Source organism: Tauraco erythrolophus, chromosome 22, assembly GCF_009769465.1.
Source record: "Tauraco erythrolophus isolate bTauEry1 chromosome 22, bTauEry1.pri, whole genome shotgun sequence".
NCBI lineage: Eukaryota > Metazoa > Chordata > Aves > Musophagiformes > Musophagidae > Tauraco > Tauraco erythrolophus.
In genome coordinates, this window is record NC_141486.1 from 8,456,773 (window position 1) to 8,475,955 (window position 19,183).

General features: G+C 48.9%; 1 protein-coding gene across 4 annotated transcripts in view; it reads right to left on the bottom strand.

Annotated features, from left to right (window-relative positions):
- VAV2 (vav guanine nucleotide exchange factor 2) overlaps window positions 1–19,183 on the bottom strand; it is a 146,331-nt gene that overhangs the window by 96,566 nt on the left and 30,582 nt on the right. For all 4 annotated transcript variants that reach the window (XM_086624933.1, XM_086624930.1, XM_086624929.1 and 1 more), the window contains exon 2: window positions 16,675–16,791. In XM_086624933.1, coding sequence (XP_086481059.1) covers window positions 16,675–16,791 — 117 coding nt within the window. The remainder of the gene's footprint in view (window positions 1–16,674; window positions 16,792–19,183) is intronic.

The window sequence follows — 19,183 nt, forward strand, 5'->3', positions numbered from 1 at the left end:
ATCACACTGGAGTCTGGCTCCTTGGTAATCCATGGAAGCCATGCAAGCAAGAGCAGAGGATAAGGGACTGGAGAGGAACTTTTTACAAGGGCATGTAGTGATAGAATAAGGGACAATGGCTTTAAACCATTGAAAGAGGGGAGATTTCAATTACATCTAAGGAAGAAATTTTTTACAATGAGGGTGGTGAGACACTGGAACAGGTTGCTCAGAGAAGTTGTGGCTGCCCCATCCCTGGAGGTGTTCAAGGCCAGGTTGGATGAGGCTTTGAGCAACCTGGTGTAGTGAAAGGTGTCTCTGCCTGTGGCACAGGGGTTGGAACTAGATGATCTTGAAGGTCCCTTCCAACCCAAACCATTCCATGATTCTATGATTTTGGCCCTGGCTACAGTAGTTCACCCCTTGACATTAAAAAACAGCTGCAAAACAGTAAAACTCATACACTTGAGAGAGGCAGATAAGGTCATCATCCGAGCAAAGCAGAGTAAATACTAAAGTACTGCCATCGCCAGGGTGGTTTAAAAAAAAAAAAAGAACGATTAATCCCCAGTCTCAAGAAAACATGTATGAATTTGTTTTGTTTCGGAAGAAAAAGAATAAATAGTAGCCTCAAGTCAGGATAATATTTATTCACATGCTTCACTTTGAAGTTCAGCCCCTGTTGACTTCACGTGGTGCGTGCAGACACTGAACCTCCTGGAGAAGAGGAGAGCTTTCTGAAACTGCAGCCCTGAGCAAGGAAAGGAAGAAAGGAAGCTGTTCAAACCCAGGCATTAATGAAACAAAGTAAACCTCAGCACCAGGGGAATTACCACTGTCCTTCCAAAATCCAAAGGAGAATTTAAATGGTTTTATTATTGCACCTCTCCAAGACGGTGCACGCCTGGAGAACAACCTCTTCAGTTCAGGGAACTGAATTCCACAGCAGGAAATGCAAAATGAGAAGAGCAGCCCAGTTAATCTGCAAGATAAATCCCCATTCACTTGGTTCCTGCCATAAAGGAGAATTTCTCCATTCTGCCTTTTCTTCCTGACTCCATTCAGCTGCATTTCCACCCTTGCAGGAATACCTGGAGAGACTTAAGCAGGGAAACAGGCAGGAGCAGAGACACACAGACAGGCAGAAACACGCTGGGGCTGCTGGCAACGCATCCACAGCAAAGCCCTGAAAAGCACCATTACATCCAACACCCCCGTGGGAAACTCCTTCCCAGCCCCACGTAGCAGGAGCTGCCTTACGGAGACATCAGCTTCTCTCCAAGACGCTTCTGCTTTCCTAAGCAACTCTGGATCTTTTCCTTCTTCACACATGTGCCTCGAGCAGAAACCACCAGCCCAGGGCTGGGCGACGGGGCGGCAGGTTTCTGCATCAGCCTCACCACGCCAACGCCAAATTTCAGGTCCAGCTCCAAATCACACGGGGTGACAAACCTTCACGCGCTTTGCAAACATTTCGGTGCGGGTTTGCTCAGCGCGTGCCGAGGAGCAGAAGAGCAAACAGCCCTGCCTTCTCCAAACAGAAAAGCCACGAGGGTCACACTGCAAAGAGTCGTCCTTCAGCTCTTTTTCCCCCTCTCAAAACAGGGAATTTTTTTTTTTTTTTTTCCAAAATTCCAAGTGCACCACAGATAATCATCGGTACCAGAAACCCCTCTTCCACTTTTCCCGCTGTAGTGCCCAGAATGCAATCATACAGAAAAGGAAAGTTTCCCTCTCCATATCTTGCATCTCTTATCTCTTTCCATGAGTCTTCTAACCGGCTTTACTAATCACATAGGTAAACCAGGACATGAAATTCCACCCCGATACCCTCAACGAACACTCCTGGGTAATGTCTCTTACCTGACCTTTCTTTTAGTTGGGTCACTCATATTTATAGTCACGCTTCATTTTTCCTTGAGTGTGCCCTTGTTACGGCATTTACTCGTTTATGTTTCAGAAGAGAATAGAGCAAAATTGGATTTAATGGAGCTAGAAATAGAACGGAGCAAAACCACAAAAATCTAAAGATCTGCTTGTCCTTCAGACAGCTTACACGAACAGGGGCTTGCTGCGACTAATTTTAATCGATTCCTACCTCTTTGCAAGCCTTTCTGTGGCAAGACAGAGCTGGAGAAGCATCTGGGAAGAGCAAAGTGCCTGAAGTTACATGGTTTTTTGGCTGGTTTACGCTCGTGTGACACAGTGCAGACACAGAAGTGCCTGTTGCAGCTCATGGTGCAACTTCACAGAACCCAACAGCTCCCGGGGCCAGTTCAGCAACACTCTGCTTCCAAAAAAGCTTTCTCCAGCAACAGCACATGCCAGCCCAAGCAGCTGCATCTCCGATTACCCACTTCCAGGGCTTTCGGCACTGCCCTTCCCTGCATTTTGAACGTCCCTGCCACTGTGAAAACAAGAAGCTCAAAGCTGAGCATCCCTGGCCACAGATCATCCGTCCCTGGTGTGTCGCTTGGCCCGTTTCTCCTCAACCTCATCCAGGATAGGTCTTCTTAAGTTTACCTTGCTTTTCGAATTCTCTCCCTATCAGGGTTAAAATCAATTAGCTGTGATGAGATGGTGAAGGTTCAGGCTCTATCGCTCCTCTGAAGGATAACTGCTCTTCCATGAGCCATTGACAAAGAGGAGGCACATTAGAAGAAGCCAGGAGTGTGCCAAGTGCTCCTGAAAGGGGCAATTAAACCCCTTTATGAGCCAGAAAACGGTTGTGGAGGTGGGAGAAGCTGCCCACAGCCCTGGTGAGCCCCAACACATCTGTAGAGGAGAGCTCAGCAGCACAGGCTGAGGCTGGGCATCCCTCTGCCAGGTCCCTCACCGAGGAGCATGGAGGACTGGGCTGTCATCACACCATGACTGTCCTCTCCACTGCCCAGCCTGGCCACCAGTCCTGGTTCCAGGCAGGGGCTTCCAGCAGTGCAGAGCCATTGGGATGGATTTTGGTTCCCCATTGGTTCAGTTCCTCTGACAAAGTCATAGAATGGTTTGGGTTGGAAGGGACCTGAAAGAGCATCCAGTTCCAACCCCTCCAGCCACAGGCAGGGACACCTTCCACTACACCAGGTTGCTCAAAGCCTCATCCAACCTGGCCTTGAACACTGCCAGGGATGGGGCAGCCACAGCTTCTCTGGGCAACCTGTTCCAGTGCCTCGCCACTCTCAATGTAAAAAACTTCTTCCTTAGATCTAATCTAAATCTCCCCTCCTTCAGTTTAAAGCCATTGCCCCTTGTCCTGTCACTACGCACCCTGGTAAAAAGCCCCTCTCCAGCTTTCTTGTAGCCCCTTTAGGCACTGGAAGGCTGCTGGAAAGTCTTCCTGGAGCCTTCTCTTCTCCAGGCTGAACAACCCCAACTCTCTGAGCCTGTCTTCACTGGAGAGGGGCTCCAATGTAGCCCTCAAGTAGGATCCAGCCAAACGTCTCTCCAGCCCATGGTCTATCCTGCAGGGAGGATTCCCAGGAGGTTTTATGATAAAGAAGGAGACCTGATGGCAGCCAAAACAACCGGCGCTTCAGGCCAGCCCAGTCCCCAGGTCCTTTGCTGCAGGGAGCAGAACCCACACACAGCCTCAGGGAAAACCACCTCTCAGACCCATCCCTGCTCCCCTCTCCAGGACCTGCTGGTCCAGCTCCCAGGCTGCAAATGGAGGGACGAGGGAAACCCAGACAGGAGCAACCTGTAATTTCACAGCACGACTCTGCTGGGCGGACCTACCGCAAGTGCTCTGGAATCAGGAGACAGTCCAAAGCTGCCCAGTCTCTAACGTTATGAAGAAAACCTCTTCTCTGGCATTTTTCTTAAAGCCTCAGTCCCAGGAACCTTGCAATTACTTGCTAACTGAGCTTTCAGTTTTATTTTTCAAGTTTTCAGTCCCTCACAACTGCGGAAAAAGCCCAAAGCATTACTCAAGTGCTCCCTACCCACTTAAAAAGGGGCCTCTAGAAACAACCCTACAGTGGTTGTGTTTTTAAAAGAAATAACCCACTTTGAGAGCACGTAAGCCATACAGCCCAGATTCTCTGCAACATCAACAGATGACTGCACAGGCAATAAGGGTCTGCTGCAAGCCCATGCACCCCGCCAGGGAGCAGAAGGTCCAGGCAGAGCCCCCAAGTCCCCTCCTCGAGGGACAGCCATGGTGAGAAAGCAAAGGACATGACCACACGCAGGCAAAGTACCACCACAAACATTTCTGTTCCAAGCAGGGTTCAGAGCTTGACCTCCCCGAAATCCTCAGCCTCCTGGCAAGCCCTTCCCTGAGCTACCAGCTGAGCTTCTGCTCTCAGAGCCTTGCACCCACAGCCATCCCTGGCCGCCCCAGTTTATCCCCAAAAAAAAATCACATCTGGCAGCTCATCAGGAGAAACAGCACTGTGAAAACACACACCAGCAGGACCTCGGCAGACGAGTGTTAACCCTTTGTCCTCCCCCAAATCCCTCATTTTCTTCCTTTTTCCATCTCCTGTTGGCATTTACAATCTCCAAACAACGTGATAACAAGCGTGTCCCAGTTTGCCCAGGAAGGGTGGAGGAGAAGTTCTGATCCCGAGGACGGGCTGAACGCGGCCGGTGCTAATGGCGGGACTGGAGCGAGGGGAAATTTCATCAATGCACAAATGGAATTTGCCAAGAGGCATTCTAAGAGTCAATTCTTCACACTCCAGTAATTAGAACAATATTATGAAAAAAGGCGAGGGGGAGGGCGGGAGGCAGCACACACACTGGGACTTGGCTGATGGAGAAACAAGGCTGAGCAAACAGAGTCAAGTGAGGCCTCCAGGCACGAGTCCTTCACATGGTTCCCCGCAGGTCGGGTTTAAACTAAAAGTTTATTCACTTCCCAACTGTAGATTTTTCTATACACACATGTTTTTTTAATTAAATTTCATATTTAGATCAAATATGGTCTAATGACTCTGACCCAACTTCCTTCATTACCTCAAAAGTACCATCAAGGTCAATGGTGGTTTTTTCCCTTCCAGGCCAATATGTTCAATTCAAGGTCCTGCTACAGACTCTTCTAGTGATTAATAAATCTGTGCGTTATCTAAGACATCATAAAAGCCTAATTCCACTGAGTACGTGGTCCCAAAAGTCAGATGCGCACAGGGGAGCTGTCATCTAGGTCTACAAATATCAGAACATCCCAAATTGTTGCATTAGCTGAAAACGCTTAAAATTAACTTCCCATCCAGCATCTACTGTAATGGGATGAAAAATCCCAGCTGAAAAAAAACACACCACCAAAACATAACCAAACCAACCTACATGCTGGTGGACCCATCTCTAACACCTCCCTGGCTGCTGGGGCAACCTCTCCAAGGAACTGGTGGCCTCTGTTTGCCACTGCTCTCCAGCGTTCCAGGTCGGTGTGCCCGTATGCAGAGCCCTGTCAACCAGCTTCACCATCTTACTTCCAGGAGCCAGAAAACTCATTTTTAAAGAAAAATTAATTCACTGTGCAAATCTAACTTCTGCAAAGACAGCCTGGGAGCAGGGCTGACGCGTGGGGCTCAGGACAGGCTGACGCTGTACAATGGTTATTCTGTACCCGCTGGAAGTGGGACTCAGCCAGTTCCATTCACATCTGCGACCAACTGTGATCTCAGCTCCGCTTCTGGAGCACAGAGGTCCTTTTGATAAATCTCTGTGTACAGGGACGAAAGCACTATTTCCGCATGAAAGAAATACATCTAATTATTTTTTTTCAATAATCTTTACAGCCCACTGGCTTGGAAGATCAAGTTTCTCTCTCCCGTGGCAGAGCTGTTGCAGCCCGTCAGGCTCAGGTACGCGCTGGGACAGCAGAGAGCAATGCTCCACAGCCGCTGCCTCGTGCCCCAGCTCTCCAAGTGCTTCCTTCAAATTAGTCCTCCAGCAAAATCTCCAGTTGCTTTGTCTTTTGCAGGTGCCCAGAGGAGACATGGGTGCCACAGGAACACCCTTGATATCACACCCAGCACTTGCACCCAAAATCCTCCCAGGATCCCTGTTCAATTCTCAGCACACACTCGTGAGACACCAGAAGGTCTGTCTATAGAGAAGACTTTTTCTTCAGGTTTTTTTTTTTTTCCTTGAGAAAACTCCACAAAGCTTTTCTTTGTCAAAACTCTACTTTTGCATCCGTTCTCTCCAGATATATGCATATCTTAAATTAGAAGCACAAAACCAAGAGAGAGAGAGAAGAGTACACCTGTAGGAGAGTATTGCTCTGTGTGTAAGTGACATCCACCACATCTCCAAGGACTGTTCAACGCAAACAGGTGTGGAACTGTCTCCTTACTCATATGAGTAATTAACTTTCTTCGGCAAGGTGATTCTTAAAGGATGTGGGATAGCAGCAGGTCAGGGCACAGGACCACCAGGTCTGTCACTGCTCCGCTGCCACCGTTCTGCAGGGCCTGGACAAAGCATTGCTTCTTGGGCCACATCTGCACCATCCAGACAGCATAGGATCCATAACGTAAGTTATCGTCACTGCTCCATCATATTCAGGCTTCAGCCTGGGGCAGAGCAACTGAGGATCATGCTGCAGCTTTGAAACCCTTCATGTGCTTCAAGTCACATGGATGCTCCTGAGCTGACCCAAGTCTGGGTTATCTTGGAGGTGGCAAATGGAAGAGGTGGAGAGCTGGAAATAAGCTCTCCCACATGGCAGGAGCAGCGGAAAAGATGCTTTTCATCAGTAGCTGGCATCAACATTAAGGAAAAAAAAAAATGAAGCCTTGCCCTAGGATTAGGATGGGAAACACCACCCCAAGCCCCAGAAGAACATGCAAACTGCTGGCTCTAATTTACATGTTACTTCCAACCCACTTGCACATCACTTCTTCCCCTGAACTATTAACCACCTTTTTCAAAACTTCAGTAACAGGCTGTGAAATCCCCACCATCTGTCAGCCAGGGAGAAATCTCCACCACAGCTAAATCAGTCTCTCCCACACAAGCCTTACTCATTAGTAGGAATGACTGCAAACATTTACCAAGTCCACGCTGGCTCAAAAATTCCTAAAATTACTCGTGACAAGCCTGGAATAGGAAACCCTGACAAATGCAACTAAGTGCAGTGTGTCCACATCATTAGCTTTACCCAGGGTGCATCAAGGCTGCTTTCTTGCTACCATGATTATGCTTTAATACGTAATTAGTAGGAAAAGAACGCTGTCAAAGAGGAGAACGTCTCACTTACATGCACACCATTAAGACTGAGAGCGTAAATGAACCATCTGAGGCTCATTAACCGGAGCAGCAAAGCACCAAGGGTTGTCCCACCGTGGGTACAGCCAAGGGCTGCACAGCCACGCATGCCGCAGTCGCCCCATCTCCCCCCTCCTCTGCCAGGTTTGGAGCCAGGGAAGGTCTGCAAGAACTGGGAAACACAAAGGTGTCTTTCCCCAAGAGAAACGCTCACGCTTTTCCAAAGGGAAATTGATGCTCGAGATAATTACACAACCTTTGGAGAGGGTTTGCAGATGTCTGGGTCATCCCGGCCTCATCTGTGATGGTTCAAGAGAAGCTTTTTCAAACCTATTCAATGCAAATTGCTCCCTACCAGCGCTGCAGACACAGTCCAGCCCCGAGATCCTGGGTTATCGCCCGGCTCCTCACCCGCTGCCCCCAGACAGCCCGCCCTGCAGCTCCAGGGTATTTCTCACCGAGTTTTCCAGCCCTCTCCATCCCTCGTGTGCGTGCACACCAACACTGTGCCCAGTCTGCAGTGGGCAGCTGGGAGGAATCTTGACTGTTAGAGGGAGTTTTTGAAGAAATATTTCACTTCTGAAGGAAAGGGAAGGAAAAAAAACACACCAACACGCAACAAACCAAAAACCACCCTATCTGGAAGCCCTCCAAGAACAAACAAGCAGCCCATTCTGACAACCAATGGAACAAAACAGTCTGAGATGCTGCTTTCCCCCCCTTTGCCCTTTTAACTGTGCCCCATGAAGTGTGGGAGGGAGGGGAGAAGCACCCCCACCATCCCCAGGCCAGGGTAGCCCTGGTTCCTACAGCTGTCCCTGCCAGCGGACAGGACTCACCAGCCTCAGGGACCTCAAGTCTCTCCAAACATGGGAGGCTCAGAAGAGACCAAGACTGGACGAGAGATGGACAGGGCATGAACAGCAAACCCCGCCGAGGCCACGCTCCGCTGAGACGTGGAGCTTCCAACACCTTTCTGGCACAATGTTTATTTGCTGTGAAACATCAATGTTTCTTCTCCAATAAGTGACCATCCAAATGCAAAGCACTGAGCTGGCAGGAGCACGGCGGGGCCCCAGACCCCCCAACCAAAGCCCATCTCCCCCCACACACCCCAGTCCTGGCCCTTCTCCCGGGATGCGCTGGGGAAGGGACACGAGACACCCGGGCTCCTCTTGGCATTGGGATGTTTGTGTCCAGGAACGATATTTCAGTGTCCTGACTTGTACCGACTCTCCTCTGCCCCAAGAGGAACCACAATTTCCTACAGAAGCATTTTTCCCCCCATTTTCCTTTCTGGCTCCTGGGGAGGATGCTGTGCAGAAGGACCCAGGGCTGGGCTTCATGATGCCCAGCCATGCCAGTACTTTCAGGCTGATAGTTTTGCTTTTTTCCTCTTCTGTCAAACTACAGCTACACCCGCACGTTAATCTGTTTCAAGAAATGTTAATTATTATTTGTAACCAAAGTGTTTGGCCTTGGGACAGTATCATCATCAAACACTGCAGTTCCAAGAGCCTGAGAAATCTGCAGAAGATTTTTAATGAACAAATAGATGAGCTCATTATAAAATAAAAAGTTCTTTTTATTCCAAGACTCCCTTAAGTGATATTACCTGGGATGTATTTCCTTCCCTTTCCCAAAGCACAAGCACACTGAACAGTTAAGCTCAAGTGATGGCAGCTGCACTAATTGAGCACCAAGACATACAAAGACTGACTTTGCCTGTTGACATATTTCAGTCACAATGATGCTCACTGCATCATTAAGTCTCAAACGCCTGATGACATAATAAAGGAAAAACATCTCCAGGGGTTCCAATAAAATCAGGCGTTTTTCAAACAATAGGCAAAAAACTGTTGGGTCACCCTAAGGAGCCTCATTTCTTCCCCCTCCCCTTATGTTTTACCACTCACAGGTTTTTCAAGGAAAAAAAAATAATCCTTTTTTTCCCCCCTCAATCTTGTCTAAAATTGCCACAAGGAAAGCTCAGACAAATCAAGAAGGTAAAGGAAAATCAATTTCATACACATTAAGGATATGCATTTATCCATGTCCTGATCAATACCTCCGATTCTCTGCCCGTTAAAACACTTCAACTGCTATTTAAGGCCCCAACAGCAGAATTCTCCCATCCAGACCATGGGAGTTATGAAAGATCCTGCCCGTACTTGTTTGATCTGAAACATAATACCCCTTAATGTGACCCTTTGGAAAAATACTGGGGAAAGCAGCCAAGAAGAGGGAAGAAAAAAAAAAAAGCAGAGCTTCCCAGAGTGAACATTTCTGGCTCTTTTAGTTCCACTGAGAAGCTGCACATCTATAAACAGACCAGATTTGTAAGTAGGGGAGAGAGGAAGGGGGAAAAGTGGAGATAATTTGCCACAGCACAGCTGGAAGATTCCGCTGCGGTGAGGAGCAGAGGGAGAAGCCGCTTCTCTGCATGCTCCAGCCCAGGAGCTGGTTGCTGGGGCATTGCATTTCCATCTGCTCCGTTGGGACACTGGGCTCCCGAGTCCACGGATGGTGCAATCCCACGATCCCATGTGCATGTGCCAAAACCCTTACAGCACCTCTCCTCCACGCTCCAAAAAATAAAATCAGAGCAGCTTTGCGAACGGTGGTAACTCCCACCGCGGTGTTTACTTGTGCTGGTCCTCACCCGCGCAGCGATGCACGGAGTCCTTGGCAAGGAGCCCAGCTTCCCACTGGGAAAGGCTCCCTGCTCCGGCACCTCCGAGAAAGGCTCGAGGACTGCCCAGTTGACGTGGAGCCCGACACCATTCTGGGCTGGGGAACTGCAGGAGCGGGTCTGATGCCACAAAGCGTTTCTTGGCAGAGAACCCAGCCCCGACAACCCAGGGACCTCGGGTGAAGGTGGGTGTCTGTTTCCAGCCATGCAACATCTCACCAGCCCTAACCTGGAGCAGAAAGAGCCGGCTGTAAGCAGAGACTCTCCTCCCGCAGCGCCGGCGGGAGCCCCGCGTGCAAGAGGGGTTTGCTTTAGGGTGCAGCGAAAGACTAACCGCATCTCAGCAGCAACCCGTTGCCCGTGCACCATTTCAGGTTGTGGTGCTGTTACCGGCCCCCTGAAAACCACAAAACACACCAGGACGGCCCTTTCAACGTTAACTGCGACGGGCAGCCAGGAAGATTCACAGCTCAACAGATATTTCAGGGAACTATTCGTAGTAGAGCAGGGAAAAGTTTCTGGGATTTGGAACTTAAAAAAAAAAAAAGTATGTTACTAGAGGTGTGGCAGCATCTACCACATCCCCCATGGCAAATACCACACCGGTGACAGTCCTGTGCACAGCATGGCTCCACGTAGCAGAAAGCTCTGTCTGGTACATGCTTGACTCACCACAGAAATCTAATTCATTTGCCCAGTGTTTTGGGGACATTCAGTACCGGGGTTTCCTGTACGTACTTTTAGTGCTCCGGCTGAAAACATCTGCTGGACACACCGTACCTGCCAGGAGCCCCTCCACGCACCGCGGCTGATGGCCTCCTGGTGCCCGGGAGCAGGGTCCCTGCATCACCCCACGTCCGAAAGCATCACCCAAGACCAAATGAACCCTCAAGCTTGCAAAGGGAAAACGAAAAAAAAACCCACCCAACCCACACTGTTCCAGCCACTTTTGCCACGTGTAGTATTCACCCCAATTTTCAAGTCTCCAGTACGGTTCCAGCAAGCCCATTTAAAACACAGGTGGCCAAACACCAGCTGAGTGACGCACCAGCCAGCGCAGAACGGATCAAACATCACCCGCAGCTCCTGCAAGCAACGGGCGAGTTAATCATCAACTGGCAGGCAGTGACGTCCCTGCCCAGGCACGCTGCGAGCTGCACTGGCACGGCTGCCTTCCCCACGCTCTCATACACTTCCTGGAGCCGGGGCTTCTCCCTCGGACAAGGAGCTGCAGCACCCAAGGGCCCTTGGCAAAACCCTGCGTTGGAGTCGCACGTGAATTCTCAGCTTGTTGGCAAAGCACTTCGGTCGCTGCCGAACGGTGCGGCAGTGGCCCACAAAGCACCGCAGTGCCCGGCACGGGCACGCGGAGGGGCAAGGGGCAGCGCGGGCTCAGGGTGCAGCCACGGCTCCTTCTGCCATGGGTACAACGTCACGGCAAGCAGCAGGCAGGCAAGGGGTTAAGCAGGTTTCTTGAAGGCAATCACACAATTCTCTTTGCAGGCCAGTTACTCCACTGCTCTCTCAGGAACTAACAAAAAAAATAAAATATATATATATATACATACACACATGTACATTCTCTTTTGGAGAATTCTCCTCCCGCCGCACACGCGCTGTGCCAGTTACACCGCAACTGGAAGCGTTTCCCTCTGCGACAGGATCCCTTTCTTGACACGCGTCCAGCCACCACGTCGCAGCCAGCTGAGCAAGTGGCACAGGGGACCAGAGCACGGGAAGGGCTGTCCGGCTGCCCGCTCCTCCGGGGGATTTGTAAACGAGGAGGATGGGAGGCACAGGCGGTGGCCCCGGCGTTACGGAGCCGCGGATGCGATGCCGTGCTCGGCTGCCAAACGCTCCTCCGCTCCCGGCCGCTATCGCTTCACGCGCTCAGCGGTGCGTACAGGAAAACACACGGCTTTTCGTTTGTTCTTGGCTACAAGAGGTCAGAAAAACCTAAAAAAATTCACGAATGGGAGGAGAGCTGCTCCCACTGCCAGCGCAGTCATTTATCTGAAAGCCCTGCAATTTTCAGCTACCTATATTATTTCACATAAATCTCCCCCTTTCTCCCCTTTATATGCCCAAACTATGCTAAAAAGGCCCCCTCTAAAATACTGCTGCAGGGATAACGACTTGTACATGAAGTTAGAGATGATGGAGGAAGAGGAATTCTCAGTGAAGAAAGAGAGAAACAAAAACCACTGACTCTGTTATTAATCCCTTAAATAATTCTGACAACACTCCCCACCCTCCATCCTGAAACCAAGCAGAAAACTCAGTTTTCTGACTCTCTGGCAAGTGGGTGGGGGGTGATGGCAGCATGGCCCCTCCACAGCTCTTCCAGTACCACATCCCGACAGCCGGTGAGGTGGGACCTCTCCTGCAGATTCTCCAGATGTGCTGGTGATGAAGCTGGGGACAAACCCGCAACAGCATCCAGTGAGGACAGCCTGGAGCCCCCAGAACCCCCAAGAACACTCCCCACCGGCTCCCCGGCATAAGGAAGAGGACACCTTTACATCAAACATTATTCTGAAGACTCAATTGCTTTATGGAGGGCACCCATCACTTTAACCCTCTTTGGCAGCTCTCCCATCCTCTCCCACCTCCGAGGCAGCTCCCACTGCAGCCTGCGGTGCTCAGGGCCCCCTCCCCACCGCCCACGTCTCCTCCTCGACTCTTCAGCCACGCAAGACGAGCCATGTACAAGTCCTCCGGCAGCCGCCCACGAGGCACATGTGCCAGCGAACCTCAGTGGACTCAATTAATTGAGAGGGAGGACTGATCCAGACCCCCCTTCCCCTCTGAGCCCTGCTCAAGCTGCAACGCTGGTGCAGCTCTCACCAACCTCTGGACCAGAACCAGCAGAGTGAAAAAAACCCCACTATTTTCATCTCAGTATCACTATCTCCTCATTTTTCAGCTGGCCTGTGAGCCATTTCCCATTTTCATTTTTAGAACAGCATCATTTTGCATCCACGGGTCAGGGTAGGAGACCCCTGTCTTTCAAAAAAGCTTTTTTTTCCCCCCTGAACTTCCAAAGAAAGTCAGGACAATTAAACACATGTCGGAGAGCAGAGAGGAGCGGGAGGCTAATAAATGGCACGCTCCACAGGTTTATGAATATTTGAACTATATTTCTCAAAAAAAAATAGTATATTACTGCAAGTTATTGAAAATGAGTAACTCCCTTTAATGAACCTTGCTACCATCATGCTGACTAATAGAGTGATAAAGAGTTTAATCCATATTTATGTACATTTTATCTCATTATACTTGGTGCCAATAAATTAGCAAGTCCAATAAGAGTTACATTTTATACCATCACTGCTATTAAATGTGCATGAAGTACCGTGCAACAGCAGACCGTACGTGAGCACTAGGGTTTTATTTTATTGCTTTTTTAGGAGCCAGGCTGTACTAGCCAAGACTGGGCACAGCACCCCTGCAGAGGAGCCCAGCGTTCATTCCTGCAAGATCAGACCCTAATTAAGGACAAGGCAATATTAATAGGAGTTTTCTTCCTCGGAGCACTGCACACTGCGTGGCTGATGCATCCCACAATGGAGACACAGCCATGGAGAAACGCTTCTGCAGAAGTCACTAGTGATTACGAACAGCTTTTGAGCCACTTTAAAGAGATAAGATTTAAAAAAAACCAAAAATTAAGAGTCAACTTGTAGAAAACCATATAACAATAATTTTTCTAGGTTATCTTAAAGGGGCACAGCTACAAATACAGGTGGTCAGCATCTCAGTTCACTTTTGGAAACCTCTGTTATGAAACACAGCATGTCCCTTGTCACAACGGGATTTTCCCAACTGGATGTTGGGAAAAGAAAAAAATTGGCTGTGAGCAATTTGAACTGGCCTTTCGACTCCCTTGGGTAACTGGGAAACACTGCAACCACGATTACAAGAAACATGACGCATCTTTTTGGCAGAAGCCTGCACTTGCCCATTACCCGACATCCCACGAAGGCAGAGATGGAGCTTTGCAGCTCCCCAGGGATTTGGCCAGAGAAACCCACATGGCTCACGATCCCGTTTCACCAGCTGTTATCCTGGTGCCAGTAAGGAAGAAGTAGCTTCCCAAGCTTAAAATTCAAGGAAGTAACAAAACCAGGGAGAAAAATCTCATGTTCCTGGACCCCAGCAGCCCCAACCACACTCACGCCTTTGGAGGAGGCTCCATCGATCCTACAGCAGCTCCTCCTTGCTGAAGCCCTGGCTCAGAAGCCAAAGGGAACTATGGAAACCTCTCTCAGAATAACAGCTGATCAAGGTAAGACCAAGGATATGAATTTTTTTTTTTTCCTCTTCTTAAGTACTGGTGTTTTTTCTTCTACCAAGAAACCCCAAAGGGCCCTGCAGACTCCAAAGGATGAGCCCTTTACGTACAGGTTGGCACCACAAACCTCTGCCTTTCTACTCAGCAGTTACACTGCAGCAAACCCAAATGCTATTAGTAATCACCGCCTCACTGGCCTTATGGTTTGGAGGAGAGAAATAACTACTTAAGTGGCATCCAGAAAGGAAACACCCAACAGGGCTCCACCAAGGTTTCCATGCAATTAAATGGTCGACTGTTACTGTGCTCCGTTTGAAAAAAATCTCCTACAAGGCATAAGCATCTTGTAACCAAAAAATGCTATTGATCTAAGGAATGAATAGCTCCAGGAAGAATTTTTTGTGCATGAAGTCTCTGTTTGGGCAGTGGGAACGTGGATTAGAAGCTCCTTTCGCTCTCGCTGTGACTCAAAACGGAAGAGTGCTTTGGTCAACAGCAGATTTTTCCCTGTTTATTTGCTTTGCCACTGAACACAGATCTGAGGATAACGTGGGAATGAAAAGGTGGCAAAGACAATGGGGATGTTTTGACATGCTTCCAGAGGGATTTAGGGTGGTGCAGACCTGAGCAGCTGACACCTCCACCAAACTGATGAAAAACTGCACTGGGAAAAGATTAGGGAGGTTTTTGTATACAGAATCTGTGCCTCACATGTCTTGTAAGGTTGTCTGAGAATGAGGATGCACATGAAAATAAGCAAGATCCAAGCAATAAAGTACATGCGGATTTCTTAGAAGTTTATGACAAATTTATTTCCCAAGTCTCCTAAAAAAAAAAATAAAATCTAAGTTGTCATGGGGTGAGAGGGAAGAGCAAATCCCAAAACTTCCCTTCCCAAGTCACAAATCTGAATGTCCCTCCAAAGAGTGAACAGGAGGAGGAGGGAATAGCTGTTCTCTAACCAGACCAAAAAGGAAACCAAACTGCATTCGGCTGACATGTTCCAGCAGTGTTTAACGCCAGGCTCTGTTAACAGGCATCTTAGGCAATTTAAAACAGCACAAAGCAAGAGACAATGTGACGATAAAGCAGCGTTTTAATTAGCAGCAGTTCTTTCCCCAGCCCAAAAGGTTCCTTCTGTGCGTTCATATTCCCAGAACAACAAAAGCCTTCTTGTACTTCATAAATCAAAAAAACCTCATAAAACAAGCCCCTGCAATTGCACATTCCAGATAATGGTCCAGAAATAAATTAGGCAATAAATATCAAATAATATATCCCCATCAGCAGTGAAAATCTACTCTTTGGGTAATCAGAAGAGAAGATGCCTTCCAGCAGCTTATGCCTGGTAGCTTGAAACAGGTAAAACAATAGAGAGCTTTAATAAATCTTTTAACACCTTTTCCACTAAACAAAATAGCAACTGTCCTGTGTAATAGCTTCCCTGAGCCCGGTATCCATCAGAGTACCAGCACAGCCCTGATGCTGTCCGCGTCAAAAGCCGGGATATCAGAACAACGGCCACTTGTCAAAATCAGACAGGATTTTCCTCCCGTGCAGCTGGGTCTCGTTCAGCATGCAGTGCCACCCATCAATTACAGCAAAACACAAAAACACTCTCTCTCCTCTCCCATCGAGGTAACGCGTGGCACAAACACAGCACCTGGGAACGGCTGGGAGGAAAAAACCTCCAAACACATTTTTGAGAAACTCGGGGGACCCGTTTCACCCTGGCACAAAACTTCCCAGCCCCTATGGACACTCACTGGCCATATCACAAAACCGATAGCCGTTTTGCTCACAGCAGTGTGCAGAGGCAGTGGGAGCTGGAGAAGGACTCTGCGAGGTCTGCACCCACACGGGGGCAAAAAACAGGAGAACTCATGGATGAAGGGTCCTTGCCACATGGTTGGTACAAGCCTGGGACTGGACTTGTGTCCGTCTGTAATGCTGCTATAGGGAAACGTGCTGCTGGGGTTGCAGGGTTCAGTTCCGGGCTGGTTTATACAGAGCAGGGATGATGCTCAATACTGGTTTGAAGGTGCTTGCCCCTACGGGGAGCTCACAGCCAAGGAGATGGTGTGGCTCCATCCCAGGCACCCAGCAAGGCAGCTGGAGCTGGGAAAGCGACCCAGTGTCCCCATCCTAGCACAGCACCCAGTCCCCAGGGCTACCGCCTCTCATGAACACATCAATATTTTGATTCCCCCTAAAAAAGACATTTTTCATGTACTTTAGAGACTGATCCCAGAGGCTTTGTAATCTAAAGCAGAGAGCTTGAAGGCTTGGATCTCTTTTCACCAAGGACACAGCAGAATCAATCCTTGGGGTACCGCGAGCACAGGGGAACAGGTGTCCAATGCATGGGTGAAAGGTGCAGAAGCTGCTGAGAAAAGTCACAAAACCTTCATATTTTCATCCAAAAACTGCAGTGCAAGTCCGGAGGAACCACCTCAGTGCCAGAACCATTATTTCCCAGGAGCTCAGCTCTTACCTTTCCAAAATCCCGTACATCGAAGAGGTCAAACGGATCAAACAGATCGCTGTTTCTTAACCCAAATTTGTCGTGACACACTTTTAGGAAGGTTCGGATGTTCTTCAAACAGAGAAACTGGAGGAAAACAAAAAAGAAAGAGAGAAAGTGAGCAAGACAGGCACAAACTTTAACTGAGATTTACTGAGTTAAATTCACATGAGAGAGAAGTTAACAGGGACTTAGAAACCCGCACTGGAAAGCCACACACCAGTTTGTTTGTTGTTACTGAAGATGTTGGACTCCGGCTGCCCTGCGAGGACTCCTGTGTTCTCAGCTGCGCACCAGAAACAAACGCCCTTTTGAAAAAACAACTTTCACAATAAGGTAACATTGCAGAAGGGCTGGAAAACTCAAGCCAGGATGTTTCCCCTTTCAAGGTCGAAGCCAAATAAAAATTACAGCTGATGTTCTACAGAAGCCCAGTGTTGAATTTTTAACCATTTACCAGCAGCAGCCCATTTGGTTCCCTACAGAAGGGACACACTGTACGTATTGCTGTACATCCGTACACATCCACACGTACACTCAGCCCAAACAAAAGATTGGGACATTGAAAATCAGGATTTTTTGCTTTCGGGTCTGAAACAATTGACAACTTATTTGAGTAACATTTGCTCCCTTATCCTTGCACCCCCCAGATGCTGCAGGCACCACAAATGCTACCAGACCCTTGAAACACCAGCCAGCCACACATGACCTGTTCCTAGCAGGCAGCTGCCAGTCCTGAGGCTCAGCCACAGGAGCTGCTCCCAACTCAGCTCAGATCTCATTCCCAAGACCAGGGCAAATCCCTGGGACTGTTTCCACAAAGCTGTGCTCATCTTTAACCTTAGCCTATGACAAGACGCAGAAATCTCCCCCCTCCAGGGACCACCCTGGGTTAGGCAGGGAGCTCAACCGGCAGAGCAACATCATGTTTCTCTTGCAAGAAACATCATGTTTCTCCTGTCTCTCACTATAGCAATAATTGGTCGTTTGTTTGCGAGCGTTGGGGATTTTGAAGTCTGAGGACTCCCGACAGTCTCGCTCCAACGGTGACGCCTGGCAGCGCAGGGGGCGAGACGACAAGAATAAAAATCTGCTTCATTTTTGCAGCGGCATCACCTACGTCCTTCATCAAGATGGACCGACTCTGCTGAGCAAGCCAATGAACTTCACTTCTTTCTGCATCCTCATGCCATTCCACAAAACACCTTCGATTTATTGCTGTATTTTTAAACAACTCTTCTTTTTTTTCAGCAAACTCCTCACAAATACGTAACAAACGTGTTAGAATGAAGTAAACCAGCCCATTAAAGGGGTGAATCATCCCCATGTGATAAACAGGCGCAGGACACAAGCTGCCTTTGGGTGGGTTTGGCCAGCGTGGGTTTTGTCACAAGGCACTATCTCTGCTCCCCAAGTTGTCATCAAACCTACACCATGCAAAAACACTGCTCGCAAACCTCGCTGGGAGTTCAAGGCAAAATAAAAATCACTGAACTGTCTTTCAATTAAAAGAATCAAAGCCACATCTTCGGGGCCACGGTATCTACACAGACACGACCGCGACGCGGCTTGTCGGGATCGTCGCACTCAGGGTTACACGTGAGGTTTGTGGTGACAAGACTAGCAAAACCATCTCGTTAACAACAGGCTGGTTCACCTACACAAAGAACAAACCAACCTCTTCCCCTTTTCCCCCCATTCCAGCCTCCCCAGCACAGGACATTCCCATCACATCAGAGCCTTCTCATTAGACAAGCAAGTGCCGCAGGCAGAAATTGAAAACAATTCTGTTTTTCTAGGGCATTCCTCTATCTGACATAAACACCGCAGTAAATATAATCCATCTAGACTGAGAGGTTTTTTTGGAATTGCTTTACAACCTCTCTCGCCGATACGGGTTATTTCATAACTTTATCTTCTGGGTCTCAGCAAGAATTTACACCCTGGGCAAACCGGCTGCTTGCAGCAGGGGTGTACTTTCTGTTGCACTGCAGTCTCGTCGATTCCAAATTTATTTTTTTTAAACCCTTTTAAGCCTCCAGTTTGGAAAGTTAATGACACAGGTTATAGCCACAATTACATGAAGCAAGAGGCAAGAGCTTCCTCCACACAAGCGCCCTGCCTTTCCACGGCGTTCACTCCCCACCTCCTGCTCGTCCCAACGAAGGCTGAAGTTCTCAGGAAAGATGGACTTTCACGGCACCAATGTTCAGCCGAGCGAAAAGACACCCAACGGGTGTGAAAACCTGGACCCTCTGCATGACGCGTTTGTGGTTCAAATTCCTAAAAAGCTCAAGGTTCGCACCACCTTGTTTCCGAAGGATGGCAGAGATCACACATCCAAGCAAACAAATTCCTCGTCCTGATGGCACTTTAACAGGGAGCAAGCCCCGGCTCCACCACAGGTTTAGATGGGGCTGAGCTGTCCCCATCTTGGCTTGGCCCTGGTAAGAAAGAACAGGACCAACCATGCTGTTCA